The 21,777-nt window shown below is 54.7% G+C and overlaps 1 protein-coding gene and 1 pseudogene across 1 annotated transcript; both read right to left on the reverse strand.

Annotated features, from left to right (window-relative positions):
- Positions 1-9,777, reverse strand: XIRP1 (xin actin binding repeat containing 1). Its single transcript, XM_038570490.1, is given in 7 exon segments — positions 1-1,606; positions 1,609-1,880; positions 1,882-3,701; positions 3,703-3,831; positions 3,833-4,069; positions 4,071-6,156; positions 9,640-9,777. Coding segments are annotated over 6 exon segments (5,469 nt in total). The 5' UTR covers positions 6,153-6,156; positions 9,640-9,777; the 3' UTR covers positions 1-677.
- Positions 8,433-21,777, reverse strand: part of LOC100687413 — a 25,533-nt pseudogene continuing 12,188 nt past the window's right edge.

A 21,777-nucleotide genomic window follows, 5' to 3' on the forward strand; every position in this document is an offset into this window, starting at 1 on the left:
GACAGACTAAAACTTGTGTTTATTCAGACTGTATCCTTTCCATTTGGGGTGCAGAGTGTAGGGCAGTATGGGTGGAGAGGCAGCATCTTTGGCTTTAGGGACATTTGCTGATTGCCGAGGTTTTCTGTGTGACCTTTGGGCTGCCAGGATGACCCGCTGAGCGATAGAGTTAGTGATGAAGGGGCTTCTAGAGCCGTCGGACCAACCTTGAACAGAGAGACTGATCCCGTGGTCCAGTTGTCCCTGTCCTCTCCAAGAATTAAGGAGCAGATGGCTGAGAACATTTTGACTCATAATAGAAAAAACAAAGCTGAGAGGGGAGGATCACTCAGGGGGCTCCTTCTTAGGGTCGACCTGTGGGCCAGGCCTGTGTGAGGAACACACGTGTCTGTACATATTCCATCCTCCAAGCAGCAACCAGCACCCGTGCTACTCCCAGGCCCATGCTACTTGGCGGAGCTCTTCCCAACCTTTCTTCCCCACCTTTTGCAACAACTGAGCCTACTGATGGAACTGAGGAGAGGGAACCTGCCTGTACGTCCAGGAAGATGCCCTTTCTTCTTGGTCCTTGCTTCATGTGCACAGGAGGATGTGCCCACCTCGGTCCCAGGGCCCTGCAGGGTGATGCTGTGGTGCCAGTGGGAGGTTGTGGGAGGCTGTGGTGGAGGCAGAGGAGCTCACTGGGCCCCCGGCTGGGAGTAGCCACAGGGGGCATGCACTGTCTCAGCTTCTGCCAGTGCACCGCTGAGCCTGGCTGGGCTGCGCAGGAACTGCCGGAGCAGGGGTGAAGCGTGGAGCTCGAGGTGGGGGCCTGGGCCCTTGGTCATCTCTGCCTGCTCCGTGACCGTGGTAGAGGACAGGAGGACCGGGCTCCTGCACTGGTCCACCCCATCACACTGCTGGGTAACCGTTCCTGTGGCTTCATAGCACCGGGAACCATCTAGTCCAGTCTGCAGCTCCAGAACGTTCTTCTGCTGCCCTGTGGGCAGAGGGCTGGCTAAGGCGGGGGCAGGCTCAGGCTGCCAAGGGCACTGGGTGACTTCCTTCTTTCCAGCATTGTCCTGGAGCCCTTTCTGGTGGAGTCCAGCCTGTGCCAGGTGTGTGCTTTTCACTGAGACCTCAAAGATGCCCCTGGGGCTGGGAGCCTCTGGAAGCTTCCTTACTGCTGACTCAATGGAGATGAAGGTTGGGGAACAAGATGGATCTCTGTTGGAAGGCAAGGCTCCAGGGAGGCTTGAGTCTTCTCTCAATGTCTCTGGCCTCCTGGGGGAAGGGATGACTGAGGCTGCCTGACCCCCGGCCTCTGTGTGATTTCTGACCTTGGCCTGACTCTGGACCTCAGTCTGGCTTGCAACTTGGGTTTGGTTCTTGACTGCAGTTTGCCCTCTGACCCCCTGGCTGGAGCAGTGAGGTCTGGCTTTACTCCCATCTGTGTCGCTGCTCTTGCAGGCACTGTGGTCCTTGGACGGTCCTTGGGAATGGCCGCTGGTGTTAGTCTCAGGCTGGAGGCTGGACATGGAGCTGAGCGCCTTGTGCACAGCCTCCTCAATGTCCAGCAGCCTGGCTAGTGTCTGTTGCTTCAGCAGGGCCACCTCTGTGCTGACTTTGTCAGCTCCCCAAAGGCCTGCACCACAGAGGCCTTGGGTTTGTGGGGGGCCGCAGAAGCCGGGCGGGCCACTCCCAGCTGGGGCACAGTTTCAAAGAGCTTCCTCAGTGCCCGCACATCCACACTGCTTGTGGCCTCCCTCTCTAGGGCTTGCACCTGGCTCAGCAGGCCCTGGAGCTCTTGCTGGCTTCCCTGCAGAATCTCCGTGTTCTCAGGGGCCCCTTGCTGGGAACCAGCTGTGGGCCTCTCTCTTGGGGGATGGGGACCCTCCTGTGGTGCGGGGACGGTGGCTGCTGAGAGCTGAGAACTTGGGGGACTTAGGGCTCTGGTCATGGCATCTGGCAGCCTGGCTCTCAGTAGGTCTGGAAGCCATGGTGCTGGGGCCGCTTTGGGGGCTGGGCTGGTTCTGTTCACTGGGGCCTCCAGACAGAGACACGCATCCCTGGCCTGCGGTGGTGGGAATGTTGGCTGGCCGAAGGGTGGTTGCGTCTCTCTCACCTGGCTTGTGTTCTCCTTGCCCTGACTCTTTGCAGGAGCTGGGAGATAGAGCTGAGGGCGTGGGCAGCCTCTGAGGAGGGCAGATCTGGCTTAGGTGGGCAGGTTTGGGAGGCAGCGGAGGCTTCTTCCTTGGGGGCATTTTTGGCTCCAGTATTGGGGTCCTTGTCTGTGCTTCCCCAGGCATCCGCTGGCTGGCAGGGCTGCCGTGGGAGGGGAGAAGCTTGGAGTCCTGCCGGATAGAGTCCTCATCAAGGCGGGCTTGGGCTGGGAAGTCAGGTCCCGTCACAGCAGCTGGGAGAAGAGGAGGAGGGGGAACAGAGGCATTACGGGAGTGCAGACTGGCACCCGCAGGCAGAGGCCCAGAGGCCAGAGGGGGGTGGGCTAAAGAGGCAACCTTCAGGGTGGTCTCTGCAGCTTGGAGCCCTCCTGGGCCATCTCTTGCCATTGCCTTCTCTGGAGGTCCTGAGGCCGTCTGTGTGCCGCCCCCAGGCTCCTCCCGCCCAGGCCCCAGAGTCCGGCCTGGGCCTTCCTGGAGTGGGCTGGGAGCCTGCACTGAGAGGGGCTCTCTTTCAGAAGGCTGGACACCCCCAGGTGGCTCAAAGGTCCTCACAGGGTGAGCAGTGTAGATGCCATCCTGAATAGTCACCCACCCCCCAGGCAGCCCTCTGGGAGGTGCTTTCTGTTCCCCACTGACCTTTCTGGGGGCTGCCGGGATCCTGGGGTTGCCTCCAGCCATAGGCCTAGTGTGGCTCTGAGCAGCCACAGTGGCCACAGCCGGTGCTGGCCGAGGTGGCTCCAGGGGTGCCGAGGTGGCTCCAGGGTTAATGCCTTGCTTGTGTTTATTCAGAACTTGCTGGTGCAGGCTTTGGGCCTCGGCGGTGGCCATCCGCAGATCTTGCATGGCAGCCTGGAGGTCCGGGGCCCCAGGCCCCAGGGGGGTAGTAGTGGTTTCTTCGGACTTTCCCCAAGCTGCCATCCCTTTCTGCCCAGTGTGACTATCTTCTTGCTTTTTCTCCCCAGCTAGAGGCACTGGCTTTTCCATGGTCTGTGGGAGGTGGGAGGTGCCCCCCGGGCCTCTGAGATGCCCCAGCCCCATACTGGGGTCCAGGGGGGGAACATGGATGATGTTCTCAGTTGGGGGCAGCTTCGGGGCCCCCTCACTGGCTGGCACTGGACTTGGATCGGCTGGTGGCTCCCATCTCAGACTATGCAGGCCACTCAGGTCTCCCTTGTCTATGCAGCTGGCCAGCAGCTGCACGCTGCCCCTCTCAGGGGCCCTGCTGTTCGGCTGGGGTTGCAGGGAGTAGGCAGTCAGCGAGACCAGGCCCTGCTCTGTCTCCTGCATCACCAGCCCAGTCCTTGCTACTGAGGTCCCCAGGCCGCAGGCCAGCAGCTGTTGGAACTCAGAGTCTGTGTCTTCAATATTCCCGCTGCCGCCTGGAGCTGGCAGCCTCAGTGGCTTAAGGCGGAGCTGGCCCGCTGGGTCCTCCTGAACCAGCAGCCCCTGCTGGTCCACATCTGGCCGGCGCAGCACTTGGCGGACGATCCTGGGAAGCTCGCCAGACACCAGCTCCTCCTTCCGGACGCGGGGCCCCCCCCTCCCCCGGGCCTGGGAGCACATACTTGGCCAGGCAGAGCTCCCCCGGGCCTCGGACCTCCATGAGGATGCCCCCGTCGTGCAAGAGGCCGGGCAGAGTGTGCAGGGTCCGCAGGGTCCCCTCAGCCCCCGGTCTCCTGCCTCTCGGGCACCCTGCTGCCCGAGGGGCCTGTGGGCTGCTCTTCTGGGAGGTTGCCCCCTCGGATGCTTTCGGCTGCCAGGGAGCCCATAGGGCAATTCTCAAAGAGCCAGGTGAACTTGTGCACGGAGCCCACAGAGATGGGCTCGGGGAGGACCCTGGGCCCCTGCTCTTCCCTCTTGCCTGCCTCCAGGGCCTGGAAAACCTCCTTCTGCCGAGATACCTGACCCTGAAGGGATCTCTACTCGGCTGCAGTATCGCACAGGCCCTCTTCCGCAGGGACGGCCTGAGGCCTGCAGAGGCTCAGTTTCGAAGACATGTCTGTCTGTCTGTCTTTCCCCAGCCTGGATCTGGCTAACCTGTAGGTGCTGCTCCCTGGAGCCCTCTGGCCTCTCCAGGGGTTGGGGCGCAAACATCCAGGTGCAGGACCGGGGCTTGGCCTTAGCTGTGGGCTCTGTGACCTCTGGCCCCTGCTTCTCTGCCAACTCACTCATGGGGCATGTCTCAAACAACCACCGGATGGTCTGCACGTCACCTTTAGGGAGTGCCTCAGGCTGGGAACCTGCCTGACTCTTTCCTTCTTCTTCCTGGCGTCCCTGCCGTTCCCGCTGGTGGATCACCTCCAGTGGCTGGGTCTCAAAGAGCCACCGGGCAGTGCCTACGTCTCCGGCCACCACTTCCTGCCGGGTGATGCCCCGTACCACATCCACGGTACTGGGGCTTCGGCCCAGTTGGTCCAGAGGCTGTGTCTCAAACATCCATCTGTAGCCCTGCACATCGCCTCCAACTATCTGCTCTCTGCTGACAGAGGTCAGGGCATGGAGGTGGCCTTTGCCATCCTGCATGGCATATACTGGGGACCCTACGTCCTGGGACTGCCCAGTAGAATCAGTTCCTTCTGCTCTGTTCATACTCCTATGGGCTGAAGGCTCACCCTGCCCGATGCTGTCAAGGGGAAGGGTCTCGAAAAGGTTCTTGAAGGCCTTCACGTCCCCCTTCACCCCATCCCTCTGGGCGGCACTCTGAGAGTGGGATGCTGCTGAGGAGCCATCTCTGGATAGATGCTCAGATATGAGCCCCTCATGGTCCCGGGGACCCACTCGCTGCAGGTGACCCACTTGGACCTTGTCTCTAGGTGTGTCCAGGGGCTTCGTCTCAAATAACCACAGGGTAGAACGGACATCACCAGGGACTACTTCCTCTTTGGGTGGGTGCTGTGCTTCAGACTCCTCTTCCCCCTTGAGAGTATCTAGGGCTCGGGTCTCAAACAAATGCCGCTGCTGTTGAACATCTGGACCAGGAGGGATAAGGTCTGGGGATGGCTGGAAGTCTTTCTCATCCACCAAGATCTCCCGAATGGCGTCCAACGGCTGAGTCTCAAAGATCCAGCGAGTTGCACTGACATCGGGCCGGGCCCCCTCCTCCAGGGAGATCCCCCGGATCACCCGCACCTGGCTGGGGTCCCTGTTGATAGCATCCAGAGGTTGGGTCTCAAATAGCCAGCGGGCAGACCTCACTGCATTGCTTTGGATTTCTTCCCGGCATGCAGCCTTGACCTCGTGGATGGCACCCTCTGCATCCTGGATGGCACACAGTGGCTCTGTTTGGAACAGCTTCACTGTCTTCTTCACATCGCCCTTCAGCTCCTGGATCTCCGAGCGCAGCTCCAAGGGGCTCTGCTCCTGGATGGAGGGGCGGGAGCCCAGGCGGTCCAGCGGCCGCGTCTCAAAGAGCATCCTGGTACCCTGGACATCGCCGCTGGCTTCGGGCTCCTTCACCGCCGCCTCCAGCGCCTCGGCCTGGCCAGTCAGCTCATCCAGCGGCTTTGTCTCAAACAGCTGGCGGGCTGCACGAACGTCGCCTCCGGATGGCGGAGGTCCGGCTGGCTCCTGCTCTGTGCTGTTGGCAAAGGAGCCTTCCTCAAACTTGCGGGAGGTGGCCTGGACATTGCCACCGGGCACGGGCTCCCTGGCAGGCGGCCTCTCACGGTCCCCAATGGCATCGAGCCGCCAGTTCTCAAAGATCCAGCGCATACACTGGACGTCACCCTCAGTGGGCTCCTCGGAATCCAGGACGTCAGCCAGGTCTTCAGCCACGGCCTCGGCCAGATTCTTGCGGAGCTCAGGGTGGATGTGCCTGTAGAGGCGGCGGAGCTCGCTGGCTTGTCTCTGCTGGTGGAACTTGGAGAAGGACTCCTTGGGCGGTGGCAGCGGCAGATCGTCCAGGGCTGGGGGGGGCGGGAGGGGCAGGTCCTCTGCAGCGGCCGTCGGGAGGGTCGGCATGGGGGCTGCCTGCGTCTGGGCTTTGGCCATCCTTCTGAGGAGAAGGGGCAGAGATGAGGATGGTGCTGGTAGCTGGGAGAAATGACAGGGGGCCGGGCCCGGGGGCAGAGTGGTCCTGCGGTGACCTGTGTTTAGAGACTCCCTCCCTCTCCAGACCTCACCTGGGTATCACTCTGCCACCTGCATGGTTGGTATGTGAAAAGTCTTGAACTTAGGGCATATGGAGCCATCCATTAAAGTGGGTCCTGCATCCCCAGAATTACCCGGTTGCTAGAGAGCAAGCAGCGTACAGTGTACATGCAACTCTGTCCTTTAGCCCTACAGGGGTGTCCAAACCTCCAAGAGGCAAGCTGGACATGCTCCATCCTCACCTTTGTTTACTAAAGTCAGTTTCTCCTAGTGAACCCCCCCGGACGGAATCCTGCCTTATGGGGTTCCAGCACCAGGAGAGGCAGGGCCCTAAACTGGTGACGATTTCCCATGGAGGAGAAATTCCCTCTCTTAACACCAGAGGGCGAACTTGCCACTTTGCCGGGAGACCTGTCTGGCCTTTAACCTCTTGCCTCTCAACTCCTCTCCATCCCTCTGGTCAGGGGGAGCTTTAGCAGGGGCCGCAGCCTATGCCAGTAGAAGCGGCCGAGGCTCTGTGAGGGGCAGTTGTTTGCCAGCCATCTCACGGGTCTGCAGAGCCAGATTCTGAATCCCGGATGGGAGTTTTCTGTGCCATACCCCAAGATTCAGAAAGTGGGAGCCAGGGAGATCTCAAGGACCTTCTAGTCCAACCATTCACAATTAAAGACAAGGAAACCGAAGTGTAAAAGGAATCAGATCTGGGCGGGTGAGGGACAGGCTGGGCTGGCTCTAGCTCCTAGACCCTACTGGGGGCCTTGCTTGCAAGATACAAGGGAAGGGGGTGTGAAACTTTCTTACTGGCTGTGGTGCCCCTCTGTTCCCCAGCAGCCACCCCTCGCAGAGTGTGAGGGTGACACCCACAGGGAGGGAAGGCAGTGGACAGAGACCTTACTGCAGAGCCCTGCCTTGCCCTCGCTCATGGAGAATCTTCCCCAGTATAGGCGACCAGTCCCAAACTCCTATGCTTCTCTTTCTCCCTCTTCATGTCAATCAGCTTCCATCAAGGCACTGCTTCTCCTCAGCTCCCCCACCCCTCCATGGCCTCTCACCCCTCAAGCCCTTCTCTGGTCTCTGTCCTCTCTGTGTCTTATCTGTCTTGTGACAGGTGTACTGACAGTCCCCAGAGGACAGTAGGGAAGGAATGGGAAGCATGTCCCCCCTCTCGCTGCCCCTGACCCACTGCTCTGCTCCACACTCATGCTAAATATAGCTGAGGTCCTGGCCTCGGCCCAGCAGCCCAGGGCTCAGCAGGGAGGCCCAGGCCCAGTCACTGGGACCTGGGCTCCTTCACCCAGCTCATCTCCTTCTCTGTCCTGGGCTCCCTGATCCTGCCCCCTGCCTCCTGAGCTGCTATCAGGTGCCTGGCCTGCAGGACAACCAGAGCTGGGGCCTGGTGGTGGGGGGAGGTTTAGGGACACGGGGCACAGTGGGGGGCAGAACTTCCTCCTCTTCCACCTCAGAAGTGGGGTGAATTGAGACCTGTTTGCCACCCCCTTCCTATGTTTTATTTAAGATTTACTTATCAATATCAGAAAGAGAGTGTGTGAGAACGAGCAGGAGCAGGGGCAGAGGGAGAGAGAGAAAATCCTGCAGCAGACGCCCTGCTGAGCACAGAGCCAGACTCGGGGCTGGATCCCAGGACCCTGAGATCATTACCTGAGCGAAATCAAGAGTCAGCTCCTTAACTGACTGAGCTCCCAGGAGCCCCTGCCACCCCCCTTCTGAGATAGCCATCCAGTCTGCACACCAGACACCAGAGCCCTGAAGAGGGAAAACTAAAACCTGTAGCCCAAGTCTCCTCACATGCTCTGGGGGGTTCTTTTCCTCTCTGGGCTCTGAGAGGAACAAAGTTAAACCATGCCTCCCTGTCCTGTCACAACCATGTGGCCCGAGCAGATGGCATGTGTAGGCCACAGCTCCACCCCACCCACTGACCCCAGGAATCTCCACAATCCCTGCTATCGTCACAAAGTATTAGAATCATGGAGCCCCGGGAAAGTTGGAACTATACACCCTCAGAGGTCAAGGAACCTAACCCCCTCCTTGTTTAGACAGGGGAACTAAGACCCAGAGACAGGAAAGGAGCTGTTCCAGGGCACTCTGTAAGGTAGTAGCAAGACCCAAAGGTTTTCTGACGCCTGGCCCTCCCGCCCTTGCCCCTGCCTGGCCTGAAACTCCTTAGGGCTTCAGTTTCTAAAGGGCAAGGACAGAGATGGGGTGTGGGCGGAATTGGAACTGGGACAACCAGACTTAGGGTCAGGCTTGAACCCCAAGAAGTGTGCCAGAACTTGGCCTCTGAGGGCTGAGCCGGCCTCTCAGGGTGACCCCAGGTCTGCTTCTCCTCCTCCACAGGTCTCTACATCTGGGAAGGCTCAGACCTGGTCTCCTACCTTGGGGCTCCAGATTTGCCCCAAGAGCTTTCTTACTGGGCAAGACTGTGGCCTGGGGCAAAGTCTGCCTTCTACTCCAGGCCTTCGGCCATGATAGGTGGGGAGCTGGGCTCAGGCCAGCCCTGGGGAGATATTCCTAGTGCCAGATATGCCAAGACTTTCGCTTGTAACAGCTGGGCATGGGGTTTGTCCTAGCAATGCCAAGTTGGGCCTACACCCTAACCTCTAGCCCCATTCCCTCCCACCTCTCTTGTGTTCCTCTTTTCTTTCTCTTTCTTTCTTTCTTTCTTTCTTTCTTTCTTTCTTTCTTTCTTTCTTTCTTCTTCTTCTTCTTTCTCTTTCTTTCTTTATTTCTTTTTTCTTTCTTCTTCTTTCTTTCTTTCTTTCTTTCTTTTTCTCTCTTTTTTAAAAGATTTTATTTAATTATTCATGAGAGACATACGGAGAGAGGCAGAGACACAAGGCAGAGGGAGAAGCAGGCTCTCTGTGGGGAGCCCAATGTGGGACTCAATCCCAGGGCCCAGGAATCACAACAAGGCAGACACTCAACCTTTGAGCCACTCAGGTCCCCTGTGTCCCTCTTTCTTCTGGGGATTGGGCCTGCCTAGGGCTTCCCTGAGAGGATGCCCTGAAGCCTGAAGAGATCTGTACCTGAATTTTAAAAATGGCAATCCCAGGCCACCTACTCTTGAAAGCCTTTCTGAATGATGCCAGACTGGTCAGAACCTGTCTCTTCTGTGGGACTCAGGCCTGTGGCAGCCACTCTGAAAGCTCCCATGGAGCTCATGCTAAGGCTCCTTTAACTTTTTTAACTTACTCACGGGATCTTGGTATCAGGGACCCCTCTACTCACCTACATCCAGTTGCGACCCCCTTCCTCCACCCAGAGCTGATCCTGCTACACACCACCCTGAGAGGCATCCACATTGCCCATGGGGGGATCCCAGCCCACAGAGCCAGCCTGCCCTGGAAAGACAAAAGGGTGGGCTACTCACCTGGAGGTCCCACTTGGCGGAGGGGTGCTCTTTATCTGTGGCAGGTGTGATTTAATGGTCTGTCTTTCCTCTTGGACTTCTTGTGCAGGGTTTGTCTTGCTCTGCTGGCCTCGTTAGACGCCTTCTTGCTGCCCTGGCTCGGGTCTCTGTCGTCTGCCAGCCCTAGCAGCTGCCTTTATCTTGCTGGCGAGGGGGTGGGCCAGGTGGGGGCAGGGGGGCGGGAGGCTAAGTTCAGAGTATGAAGTGGCTTAGTTATTTTTAGGGCTTGTGGAAGTTCCCCTTCCATCCCAGGGAATCAGTTACATGTCCTTTCTGCTGTGAGGGGAAGAGGAGTGGGGACAGCTTCATTCAAGTCTCATCTGGGGATTGGGGTCAGTGACTCAGCCATGGTGTGGGGTGTAGGTGTCCCAGACTATTTTGAGGGAGTGAATCAAGATCTGACACCTGGATACCCTACCCCCTTATCCTACCCCCCCACCCACCACTCTGGACTGGCCTCTGACTATTCCCGATATGTGTGTCCACTGTGCCAGGAGACTGGAGGCCCCCAGAGGGCAGGCCTGGGCCCTCTCCTCTGCTCCTGGCCTGGACAAGGGTAAGCCCAGCTCTCCTCCCCCATCCCCTCTCTTGTCCTTCCTGTTCATGTACCATAGCACTGGTCTATGTAGTCCAGAGTACAACTGGAGTGCGGGAAAGACATCTGAATTTCTAGGCCTCAGCTCTTCATCGACTTATCAAAGAATTCCACAGAATGGTCCTGTGGTTTTCATGGCAGATTATCTGGGTTCTTGTTTACTTTTGGACTCTCCTCTCTGACTCAGGGCCCAGACCTTCTGGGAATGGAGGGGAAGGGAGGAGTGGCCTGCCGCAAGCTGACTGTGGGGTTATTTCTGATCCTGGAGTCATCAGCATCCCAGTCACAGACGACTGCGGGGGGTCATGCCTCCCCCTTTTTGGCTTCCCTGAACCCAAGGTGCTTAGCAGAGTCCAGAGATCCTGGCATCCTGACCAGGAAGGGTGAGGGGCATCAGGGAGCATCCAGTGCGCTCATGAAGGAGGCGTTTCACCCAGGCTCTGGGTCCAAGGCCATACAGGTGCATTCTGTTACCTGGCACAACAGGGTCTTCTTCTGACAGCCTGGCAGTGATACCAGGCACTGCCCACTTTTTCCACTGAGTCAGCATGAGTCATGCTGCACTAACGTGGGGCCAGAGAGAGGGGCATCTGGGGACCCCTTCTCCTGCATCCATTCTCTCTTTTGGCTTCCCTTGTGCTTTTCCACCTGCCTGCCTGCTCCCCAGACTTTTCCTGATCATCTGGTTTGTTCTTAGCCAGTACCACTGTCCTTTTCAATACAGATGACTATATTTACTATAATAAATTCATTCATTGAAACTGAGTTCCTCTCGGGCATCTGGGTGGCTCAGTGTTTTCAGTGTCTGCCTTTGGCTCAGGTAGTGCTCCTGGGGTCCTGGGATCAAGTCCTACACCAGATTCCCGTGCATGGAGGCTGCTTCTCCCTTTGCCTGTGTTTCTGCCTCTCTCTTTGTCTCTCGTGAATAAATGAATAAAATCTTTATTTATTTTTTATTATTTTTATTATTTTTATGAATAAAATCTTTAAAAAAAATTCACACCAGCCACCTTTTGAGTGCTCCATAGAGACGTGCCTAGTAACTACCATGCTGGACACATTCTTGTGGAAAGTTCTGTTGCACTGCTACTGCTATCAACACCAAAAATCTCACAACAAAGGTTATTTCCCTCTCTGCCTTGGCTGTCAGGTAGCTCTGAGCTGCATTCATAGTCTAGCCAGCAGGCTTTGCAGGCTGTATCCTGTGCAATGAGGGTGACCAACTGCTGCCTGTCTCTGAGGGGTTCCCAGAATAAAGGACTTTCAGTTTTAAAGCTGGAAAACTCAAAGAAAACCAGAATAAGTTAGTCATCCTATGTGTAATGATCCAACAGTGCCACATCACGAGAATGTCGATTACGAGACATGATTTATCAGAGTATTTTTTTTTTAAAGATTTTAATTTATTTGAGAGACAGAGATCATGAGCAAGGTGAGGGGCAGAAGGAGAGGGAGAGGGAGAAGCAAACTCCCCACTGAGTGTGGAGCCAGATCCCAGGACCCCAAGATCTTGACCTGAGCTCAAGGCAGACACTTAATGAACTGTACCACCCAGGCGCCCCATCAGAGTATCTTTGGTGGAGACATTGCACATCTCTTTTTTTCAGCTCCCTTGAAGCATCTTGGGAATGAGGCTGGGAATACATAAATCCGCCGAGGTTGAATGGCTGTGCTGATTAATCAATCTTTGTCCAAAGGCAGAAGGGCCTTGGGGGAGGGGTGGTGGTTTCCAGGGCCGCCAGTCTCTCCTTCTGGAACCCACACCTCCTCCGTCTTGAGGGCGCCTTCCTCTGTCAGCTCCTCCCTCCAAGTGGGGCTCCGCCAAAGTTGGGGATTGGTCAGAAGTTCCTAGTCTCCCTGCAGAGCTGGCACGCGATGGCAGAGCTCAGAGTCAGTAGCTGGAGGCAGATTCACCGGAAGTTTCAGGAGAGACATAGGGTCTAGGGATGATTATGGGCCAGTCTGCCTGAGTGTGAATCCCACCTGTGACACTCACTAGCTGTGTGACCTTGGCAAGTCCTTACCCCTCTATTCTTCAAATTTCCTTATCTAAAATGGGCGTAATAATTGTGCATGCCTCAAAGGGTTGCTGTGAAGAACATACCTCTCTCTCTCTCTCTCTCTCTCTCACGCGCACACACACACACACACACACACACACACACACACACGGTGAATTTAGAGCTGTGCCTGGCACACTAGAAGCTCAATAAATGACTAAGCTCTTTAAGTTTTTCCTGGATTCCTGCCACCCCCAGCTTCTCCAGGTCCCAGATCCCAGTCTGTCCTCTTGGTCTGAAAGCAAGTGCCCTTCAAGGCTCTGGCTGGCAGTCCTGACTTCCCTCTAGCTGGGAAGCAGACATAGGTGCCAAGGGACAGCTCTGAGAGCCAGACTGGGTCTGTCCCAGGCCTGCAGGAGACAGATCTGCTCCGCCTCTTGATAAAACCATCTGAACCCAGAATAGGGATTTTCTACTCTGGGGTCAGCTCTGAGGGTGGGCACTCTGGAGGGCAGAGCCTCCTCCCTCCTGCCAGAGGAATGTGGCTACCACGTGAGAGGCAGCAGAGCGGGTTCTGAGAGCATGGGATCTGGTGTCAGTCTGCTGGGATCAGATCACCAGCCTGTCTCTATTTGTATGACCTCTGAAGGTCTTTCAGTTCTCTGCTCCCTAGCGACCTAGCTTGGGATCCTCCAAGAGTTGACCCCCAAGAGGAGCATTTGGGAGCAAGTGACTTAACTGGGAGGGAGGAAGGTAATGAGGCGGGTATAGAAGTGAACTGGGGGCAGGAGGAAGGCAGGTTACTCCTGTGGACAAGCTGAGGCCTGATCCCACCGGGGGGCCTCTGGGAGCTGGTGCAGATACATGTGTCACCAGGACAAGGAGCCTGGGCTACTCCTCCAGCCATCCTCACCCCGGCTGCTTGAGGGATGATCTGGGAAGCCCCAGCTCTCCTATACTTCCGGCCTGCCCCTCAGACAAGAGACACAAGGGTTTGAGGTGGGAAGCTGTGACAGAGACTGTCCACTGAAGTGGAGTGAAGAGGGTATGGGGGAGAGGTGCAGGGACCAGTCTCTGTGTGTCCATTTTACAGGCGAGGAAATGAAGGCTCTGAGAAGTGACAGGCTCAGCAAGGACCAGAGGTCAGGTTTCCTGCCCCCAGGGGTCAGGGTGGTCTGGCCCCTGGGAATGCTCTGTGAGGACGGATGTGATGGCAATGAGACAGACCTGGGTCTCACACGGCCACCACCAAGATGCCCAGCCCTGCCTGATAGAATAGCTGAAGCCTGAAGGTGGCTGCCCCTTAATCCCTGGGCTTGGAGAACTGTTGTTGGTCCTGCATAGATTCTGGGGACCCCAGAACACCTGTGGCCAGGGAGGGGAGCAGTTGGCAGCCTCCTGAGACGGGGCCCTGCCCTTTGACCCTGTTAGCATACTGCTGGAGAATTTCCCCTCCCCCTTTCCTTCCCCAGTCCTTACTGATCCCTCACTGGGAGCCACACCCTATGCTGGCTGATTCCCAGGACGTGGCAGCCTGTAAAGCCTGCCCCGGGAGCCCATAGTTCAGTAGGAGATGGACCTGGTGAGGACAGAGGTACCCGCTTGGTGCTGAGGCTCCCTGGGGCAGGAGAAGCAAACTCCAAGTCGGGGCACTCGGGGTGATTTCAAGGAGGAGGTAGCCTGTGATCTGAGTCCTCCAAAGGAAGAGGTACTTGATGACAGGAGATGATGGGCATCAGGAACTGAACTGTGTCCCCCTCAAATTCATATGTTGAAGCCTTAACTCCCAGACCTCAGAATGTAACTGTATTTGGAGAGAGGGCCTTTAAAGTAATAATTAAGGTAAAATGAGGCTAAAAGGGTAGGGTCCTAACCCAACTGGACTGATGTCCCTTATAAGAAGAGAAAGAGATGCTGGAAATGGGTGTGCAAAGAGGAAAGGCCACGTGAGGACACAGGGAGAGAAACCTCAGGAGGAACCAAACTGGCCAGCACCTTGATTGGACTTCTAACCTTCAGAACAGTGAGAAAATTAATTTCTGGGATGCCTGGGTGGCTCCGTGGTTGAGCATCTGCCTTTGGCTCAGGGCGTCATCCCAGGGTCCTGGGATTGAGTCCTGCGTTGGGCTTCCTGTGGGAGCCTGCTTCTCCCTCTGCCTGTGTCTCTGCCTCTCTGTGTGTGTCTCATGAATAAATAAATAAAATCTAAAAAAAAAAGAATGATGGTCCCCCTAGATTCCTGCTCCCTGGTGATTCATCAAACACTACTTAGGCACTGCTGGGAAGGGATTTTGCATGTGCGATTAAAGTCCCGAGTCAGCTGATTTTACAATAAAGAGATTATCTGGGTGGGCCTGACCCAATCAGGGAAGGCTCTTAGAAGTGGAGAGCTTTCTTCTGCGGGTGGCAGGAGAGGACGTCGCTGAGACTGCAGGCCTGGGGGGATTTGGCACACCTTCCCTGACTTGAAGATAGAGGGAGCACGTGAGCAGCAATGTGGTGCCTTAAGGAACAGAGAGGCTCCAGGGGGACAGCAAGGAAATGGGGACCTGTGTCTTAACAATGGCAGGAACTGGATTCCGGCAGCATCTTGCATGAACTTGGAAGAGGAGTTTTCTTCAGGGTCCAGATGAGGCTCAGCCTCATTCCAGCCTGATTCCCTGAGCAGAGCCCAGAGCCCCGCCCTGCCATGCCAGACTTCTGGATTAGCTGCAGAACTGTGAGCCAATAAAGTTTGTGGTACTTTGCCTCACAGGAATAGAAACCTCACAGAGTGGAACCCGGAGCAGCGGAGGGCGGGCGGGAGGCCACGCCTGCCCACTTGCAACGGGCAGCCAGCCAGCCTGGAGCTCGGCCTAAGCAGTCTCCCCTGTGCGGCGGGCTGGGGTCTCAGGCAGCTATGTGCGGCACCCTCAGGTCACCAGAGAGCCTCAGAGCATCTCAGACTCCAGAAATCCTGGTTAGGGGCAGTCAGACAAGGAAGAGCCCAGTCTTTCATCCTCCTATTTCACACATGGGGAGCCAGAGGCTTGAGCAGAGCCGGGACCCTGTGGAGTAGTGAAGGAGCTGGTTTAGGAGGCCCTCCCCTGAAGCCCCAGCTCCTCACTTGCCAGCTCACATCTTGGACAGGTCGTATCAGCTCTCCAAGCCTCTGTTTCCCTGTCTGGACAGTAGGGGTGGGCTAAGAGGGAAGGGCTTCTGGGCAGAGGGAAGAGAGTGGGCATCGATGCAGGTGGGGATGGGGTGACACATGCTGTGTGACTTGAGTGCATGGGGAGTGGTCTTGCACAGTGGGCATGGGGCCAAGTTGTGAGTGCCAGGCAAAGAGTTTGGGCCCCATTCCGAAGGGTTTATTTCAGGAGCAGTCTGGGTCATAGGAGACAGGTGATGAGAGCAGGTCCCAGCAGCCTAAGTCCCAAGTGATGAAGATTGGTGGTGGCAGAGAGGAGGGATGGAAGGGCTGAGGGCCTGAGTCTGCGGGGTTCTCAGGAGGTAGAACAGACGAAACGTGAAAGAGCTTACAGGACAGGATCCCTGGGTGGCGCAGCGGTTTGGCGCCTGCCTTTGGCCCAGGGCGCGATCTTGGAGACCCGGGATCGAGTCCTGCATCGGGCTCCCGGTGCATGGAGCCTGCTTCTCCCTCTGCCTATGTCTCTGCCTCTCTCTCTCTCTCTGTATGACTATCATAAATAAATAAAAATTAAAAAAAAAAGAAAAAAAAAAAGAAAGAGCTTACAGGTGCCTGAGTGCCTGCTGAGCTGTCTGAGGTGGCAGACTGTCCAGTGTACTTGACTGTGAGGAGGGGCGGTCCCCAGCTGTCCCTGAGGCAGCAAGGGGGGTTAGGCGGAGGGCAGGGGGGCTGGCAGATGGGGTGACAGGCTGACTTTGAACAAGATGAGGGTAAGGTGGCAGAGCCAGTCTTCAGGGTCCAGATAATGGTATTTGGACCTCTGGACCTCTGGACAGGGGACAGACACTGGGCAGCCTTTTGTGGGCAAGGGGGGTGCAGCAGCCAGGAGAGGCGCTCTCCCAGAGCTCTGCCAGGAAGGGCAGGCTCAGGGACAGACGGGGGAGATGGTGGACTGCAGCAGAGTAGCAGAAGGAAGTAGCAGCCAGGGAGACAGGAGAAAACCACAAGAGGATTTGGTCTGGGAAGATGCCAAGGGAGGAATGCACTTCAAGGAGGGAAGGGGGCGTCCCTGTTCAGTGCCCCATAGAGCAAGAGAAGGAGCAAGAAGGGGCTGCCAGATTCACCAAGGACACCCTTGGAGACTTGGCCCAAAAGCCACCTCCAGGCTGCAGAGGGCTGTGGAGGGCGAGGGGTGAACATGTTGGAGGCACCCAGGAGAGATGCTCCTGGTATGTAACTCTTCTGGTCCTCACAATTCTCGGTGGTCAAGTGGAAACCAATATAGGCGTCAGGGTTGTTGTCAAAAACTAAATAAAGGTCAGGAAAGCACCTCTGGCAAGAGAGATGCAGAGCTCCAAAGGCAGGTGGGCAAGTGGAAGGTTGGAAATAGCTGGCATGACCCCTAGTGCCCAGCAGGTGGCAGCACGTCCTCGAGTGACACTTCACCTCTACAGACCGAGACTGCATTTAATTAATTTAATTTAATTTATTATTTTTAAAAACGACTTTATTTATTTATTCATAAGAGACACAGAGAAGCAGAGACATAGGCAGAGGGAGAAGCAGGCTCCCTGCGGGGATCCTGATGCAGGACTCGATCCCAGGACTCAGGATCACAACCTGAGCTGAAGGCAGATGCTCAAGCACTGAGCCACCCAGGTGGCTCCCAAGACTACATCTTATCATCTCATTTATTTATTCTGCAAGATGCTTTGCACTGCTACTATGTGCTGGGCTCTAGTCTAAGCACTGGAGATTTTATATATAGATCTCTCTCTCTCTCTCTCTCTCTCTTTCTAGCTATATATATCCGCACGGAGCCTACATTTTGGTTAGAAGCAGATAGAACACGCAAGTGAATTATCATCATAACTGCCAATTCACCCTCTAGACTTCAAAGTTTTATCTTCTTTCAGTTACAGGGGAACCTTTCTAGAAAATTCCATACATCCCTTCCCCCTTGAGCCAAACAAGACTTTGTTGTTCATGGGACATACTGAATGCATTTTCCAAAGATGGTCACTCCAGTATGTCCTATTCCATCCCATGTCCCTTATAATGCAACTCTGACACTCCTTCAGTTGGTAGAAAGGAGTCTATATTTCATCCTCTTGCATCCAGGCAGAGTTGGGACTAGTGGAAGGGCACTTTATGACTTCTGAGGTTGGGCCATAGAAGGCAACACAGCTTCCACCTGCTTCTCTGGGGACATTGGAACCCAGTCGCTACACTGTGTGGAAGCCCAAGCAGCTTATAGAGAGATTACATGGAGACGAGCTGAGGCCCCAGCCCACGGCACTGGCTGAGTTTCTAGCCAACAGCCAGCATCAATTGCCAGCCACAAGAGCAAGCCATCTTACAAGTGGGTATTCCAGTCCCCAGGCGAGTTGTTCCAGCTGACGCTTTGCTTAGCAGAGAGGAACTATCTCGGATTGCAGAACTGTGGACAAAATGATTGGTATTGTTTTTTTTTTTTAAGGTTTTATTTATTTATTTATGAGAGACACAGAGAGAGGCAGAGACATAGGCAGAGAGAGAAGCAGGCTCCCTTGAGGAGCCAGATGTGGGACTTGATGCCGGGACCCCGGGATCACGACCTGAGCCAAAGGCAGATGCTCAACCACTGAGCCACCCAGGTGCCCCATGATTGTAACTGTTTAAGCCACTTAAAATTTGAGGAAGTTCGTCATGCAGGAATAGATACAATTCATGAAATTAATAGTTATGAGAGCCTCTCCGTCGGGCTCTTTGCTAGGAGCTGGGGATACAGGGTAAACAGGACAGGCTCTGTCTGTGCTGTCATGGCATTTACTGTCCAGCTGGGAAAACAGAGTGTGATCAAAGCACTATAATTCTGGGAAAAATTAGAGAGGGAGACAGACCACGAGAGACTCCTAACTCTGGGAAACAAAGGGTTTCAGAAGGGGAGGTGGGCGGGGGATGGGGTAACTGGGTGACAGGCACTAGGAGGGCACTTGATGGGATGAGCACTGGGTGTTATACTATATGTTGGCAAATTGAATTTAAATTAAGAAAAAGTAAAATAAATAAATGAATAAAAAAGCACTATAATTCACTGGCTGAATTTGAAGCACGACAAGGTTCCCTGGCTCCAGGCACCTCACCTTTCCACCTTACCTCCAAGTATGGAAATATCTTATCTCCAGTGTGGCTGGACTGTGAGCATCCGCAGTCACACCACCTCCAGAGCCCCTGCTGAAGCCCAGGCCACCCTTTCCTACCTTTCATTCCCAGCAAGGCTTCCCATTGCGCTGGGGATGAGATCAAAGTCCGCCAGGGCTCCCAGGGCTCTGAGCGAAGCGGCCCCATCTGTGTCCCTAACCCTGCGTCACAGCACCCTCTCCTTCACTCCCTGTCCTGTCCTCAGATGCACAAAGCTCTCTCCCACTTGAGGATCTTAGCACCTGTTGTTCTCTCTGCCGAGCTGCTGGGGACACATCAGCCTCCTCCCCTCCCCTAACATTTGCACCAGCAGCATGAATACAAATGGACTCTGGCCTCACCCGTCTTTTCCTCCTGTCCTTGTTCTGTTCCGCACTGTGAGGGGACCATGTATATGTGAGGATGCCCCAGGCTGCAGGTCCATGTGGAATCCATAAACTCCCCTCCCCATGGCCACTCCCAGGCCTTGAGAGGTGGGCCCTGGTAGAGCAAGCCTGTTGTCAGGTGGATGGATCTAGAAAGGAGACTAGGATGTCTGAATAGAAAATACTAGGGTCCCAGGTAGAGAGAGACCTCTTCAAAGTCCTTGCCCAGGGGGGCTGCCTGGAGCCCAATGGGAACTCCAAAGAGAGAATATTTGTTGGAGTAAACTTCTAATCCAGTGGCTAAATGGGAATTCTCAGGAGTGAGCTGGGAGGTCCATCTACCATGTCAGTAATAGGGGGATGGGGTTTGGGAAGGGGTCCTCAAAGAACCTTCAAAACACCCCATGATAGAAAGATCCAGCCTTGAACATCTGCCAAGCTCAGGAATCAATGCTTTAGGAAAGTACCAGTCCTGTGATCTCTCTCCTTGCCGTTTCCCTCTCTCCCTGCCCTGTCCCCTGAACTTGGACTCTGGAAGGTAAGAACACAACAGGCAAGCTGGGCAGGCGGGAGAGGTGAACAAGGTGGGATGATGGGAAGCTGCCCTGGTTCAGCTTGAAAACTCGGTAGGGAAGGAGGGTATAGCCAGTTACCTCACTCTTTCCCCTCCGGACGTGGTTCCCTTTACCCCTTACCCATCCACTGTAGCTCCAGACTCAGGGTGTAGGAAGGAGAGGGAGGAGAGACACAGGGCAGGAAAAATGTTGGTGGTGGCCTCTGGAACGGTCCTATGCCCAAACGTTGGCTCTTCCTCATTTGGACTGCCCTGTGGGTATGCTACAGATGCCACCCATGGGAAGGCCATTCCCTAAACAGGGCGACATGACCCCAAGACGCCTGCTTACGCCATCTCCCCACCTGCATACGCATCTCGAGTGTGCTGCAGGACACCTTCAGCCCTCTTGCCTCCTACTCTCCACTCAGCCCAGGGGCCAGGCTCCCCAGGGGTGCTCTTAAAGGCCCCTATCAGACCTGAGGTGGGAGCAGGACAACACTTTCCTTCAAGAAACCCTCTTTCCAGGGGCAGCTGGGTGGCTTAGTGGTGAGCATCTGCCTTTAGCTCAGGTCATGATCCTGGGATCCTGGGATCGAGTCCCACATCAGGCTCCCCACAAGGAGCCTGCTTCTCCCTCTGCCTATGTCTCTGCCTCTCTCTGTGTCTCTCATGAATAAATAAAATCTTTTTTGAAAAAGCATATTAAAAGAAAACCTCTTTCCAGTTTCACTTCTAGTCTGAAACTTCTGCCTGCTGGCACGTGTTGGACTAAAGGTCAAAAACCAATTTAGTGGCCAACTTTCTGTAAGTCTTGTGCTTTGTTTCACACGGCGAGGGGTGGGGGTTGGGGGTGGGGTGGCTCCTGGGTACATTTTTCTTACCCAGGAAGCTTTGACTAAAATCTCTGAGATAGGAAATGCCCTTTGAAAAGGTCTCATTACATGAATGGTTTTGCACCTGGAGGGGTTAAAAATGGACCTCAGTAGCATCAGGATGATTTTAAGCTCAAAACATCTGAATGCACAGCAGCCACAGAAAAACCTCATCTAAGCTTCTTTGGCAGATGAAAGCAGGACCTCCTGAAAAATCCAGTTGCCATAGATCCTCCCTCTCTGGGAGGTTTACAGCAAGAAAGGAGACTAACCATTATCACCAGGATAAGTAATTGCTTAAGTAAACTTTATCTAAAACTATGTAAACTAGTAAACTATGGAAGCATTTATTCCATAGAAGTTCTTTCTCCTTACCAAGAGGGCTTATAAACCTCTGTCCCTGGATATCTGGGGAGCCAATACACAAAAGGGTCCCTGGTAAAGCTTTGGCTTCTTCCCTCTTACTGTGTCTGCTGTTGGTTAATTCACAGACCCCCAGTACTGAACCTAACTCGGTAGAAGAAAATTTTTTTATTCCAACACATTCTCCTCTTGACAGCAAGAGTATGAATAGCCTTCTAAGATTTTCTAGCTGGTACTGGATTATATCTTCTTGCTCTGCCAGTGTTACTGCACAGCAGAGTTCACTCGTTCTCTCACTTTCATGCATGCTAATCAGATTAGAAGAAGAGATGGGAGAAAGAACATATGAGAGATTATACTGCTAAATGTATTATTCATTTATAGAAACCATTGTCCCTCCAGTTTAGCCACAAATAAGGAAGGGGAATATTTCTGGGGAACAGCCGTATAGAAGGAATGCTTTCTCAGGTCTAAAGCGATCATGGCCAGGAGAGTGGATGAATTATGTTTGTTTTTATTCAGTCTGGTCTAATTGCTCTTGAGTGGAATATAGAATGTCACCAGGTGGCTGATTACAAAGTGGGCAAAAAAAAAAAAAATCAATAGCTTGTCTATTAGTGTGGGCTGCCATAATAAAATACCAGGGACCGGGCAGCTTAAACAACAGGAATTTATTTCTCACAGTTCTGGAGACTGGGAAATCCAAGGTCAAGATTTGGTTTTTTGGTGAGAGCCTCTTCCTAGCTTGCAGATGCCAACCTTCTTGCTGTGTCCTCTCAGGGCAGTGGAGGGGAGGGGTGCAAGGAGAGCTCCTTCTTATAGAGACACTAACCCTGTCAATTGGGCCCCACCCTTCATGACCTCATCTAACCCTAATTACCTTCCAAAGGCCACCTCTGCAAATACCATCACATTGGGGGTTTGGACTTCCACATACAAATTTGGGGTTAGAGACACAAATACTCAGTTCATACCTTTCTCTCAAAGACTAACCAGTTAAGAAGTACTGTAAATAAATACAACACAAATGGGGCA

Source organism: Canis lupus, chromosome 23, assembly GCF_011100685.1.
Source record: "Canis lupus familiaris isolate Mischka breed German Shepherd chromosome 23, alternate assembly UU_Cfam_GSD_1.0, whole genome shotgun sequence".
Taxonomy (NCBI): domain Eukaryota; kingdom Metazoa; phylum Chordata; class Mammalia; order Carnivora; family Canidae; genus Canis; species Canis lupus.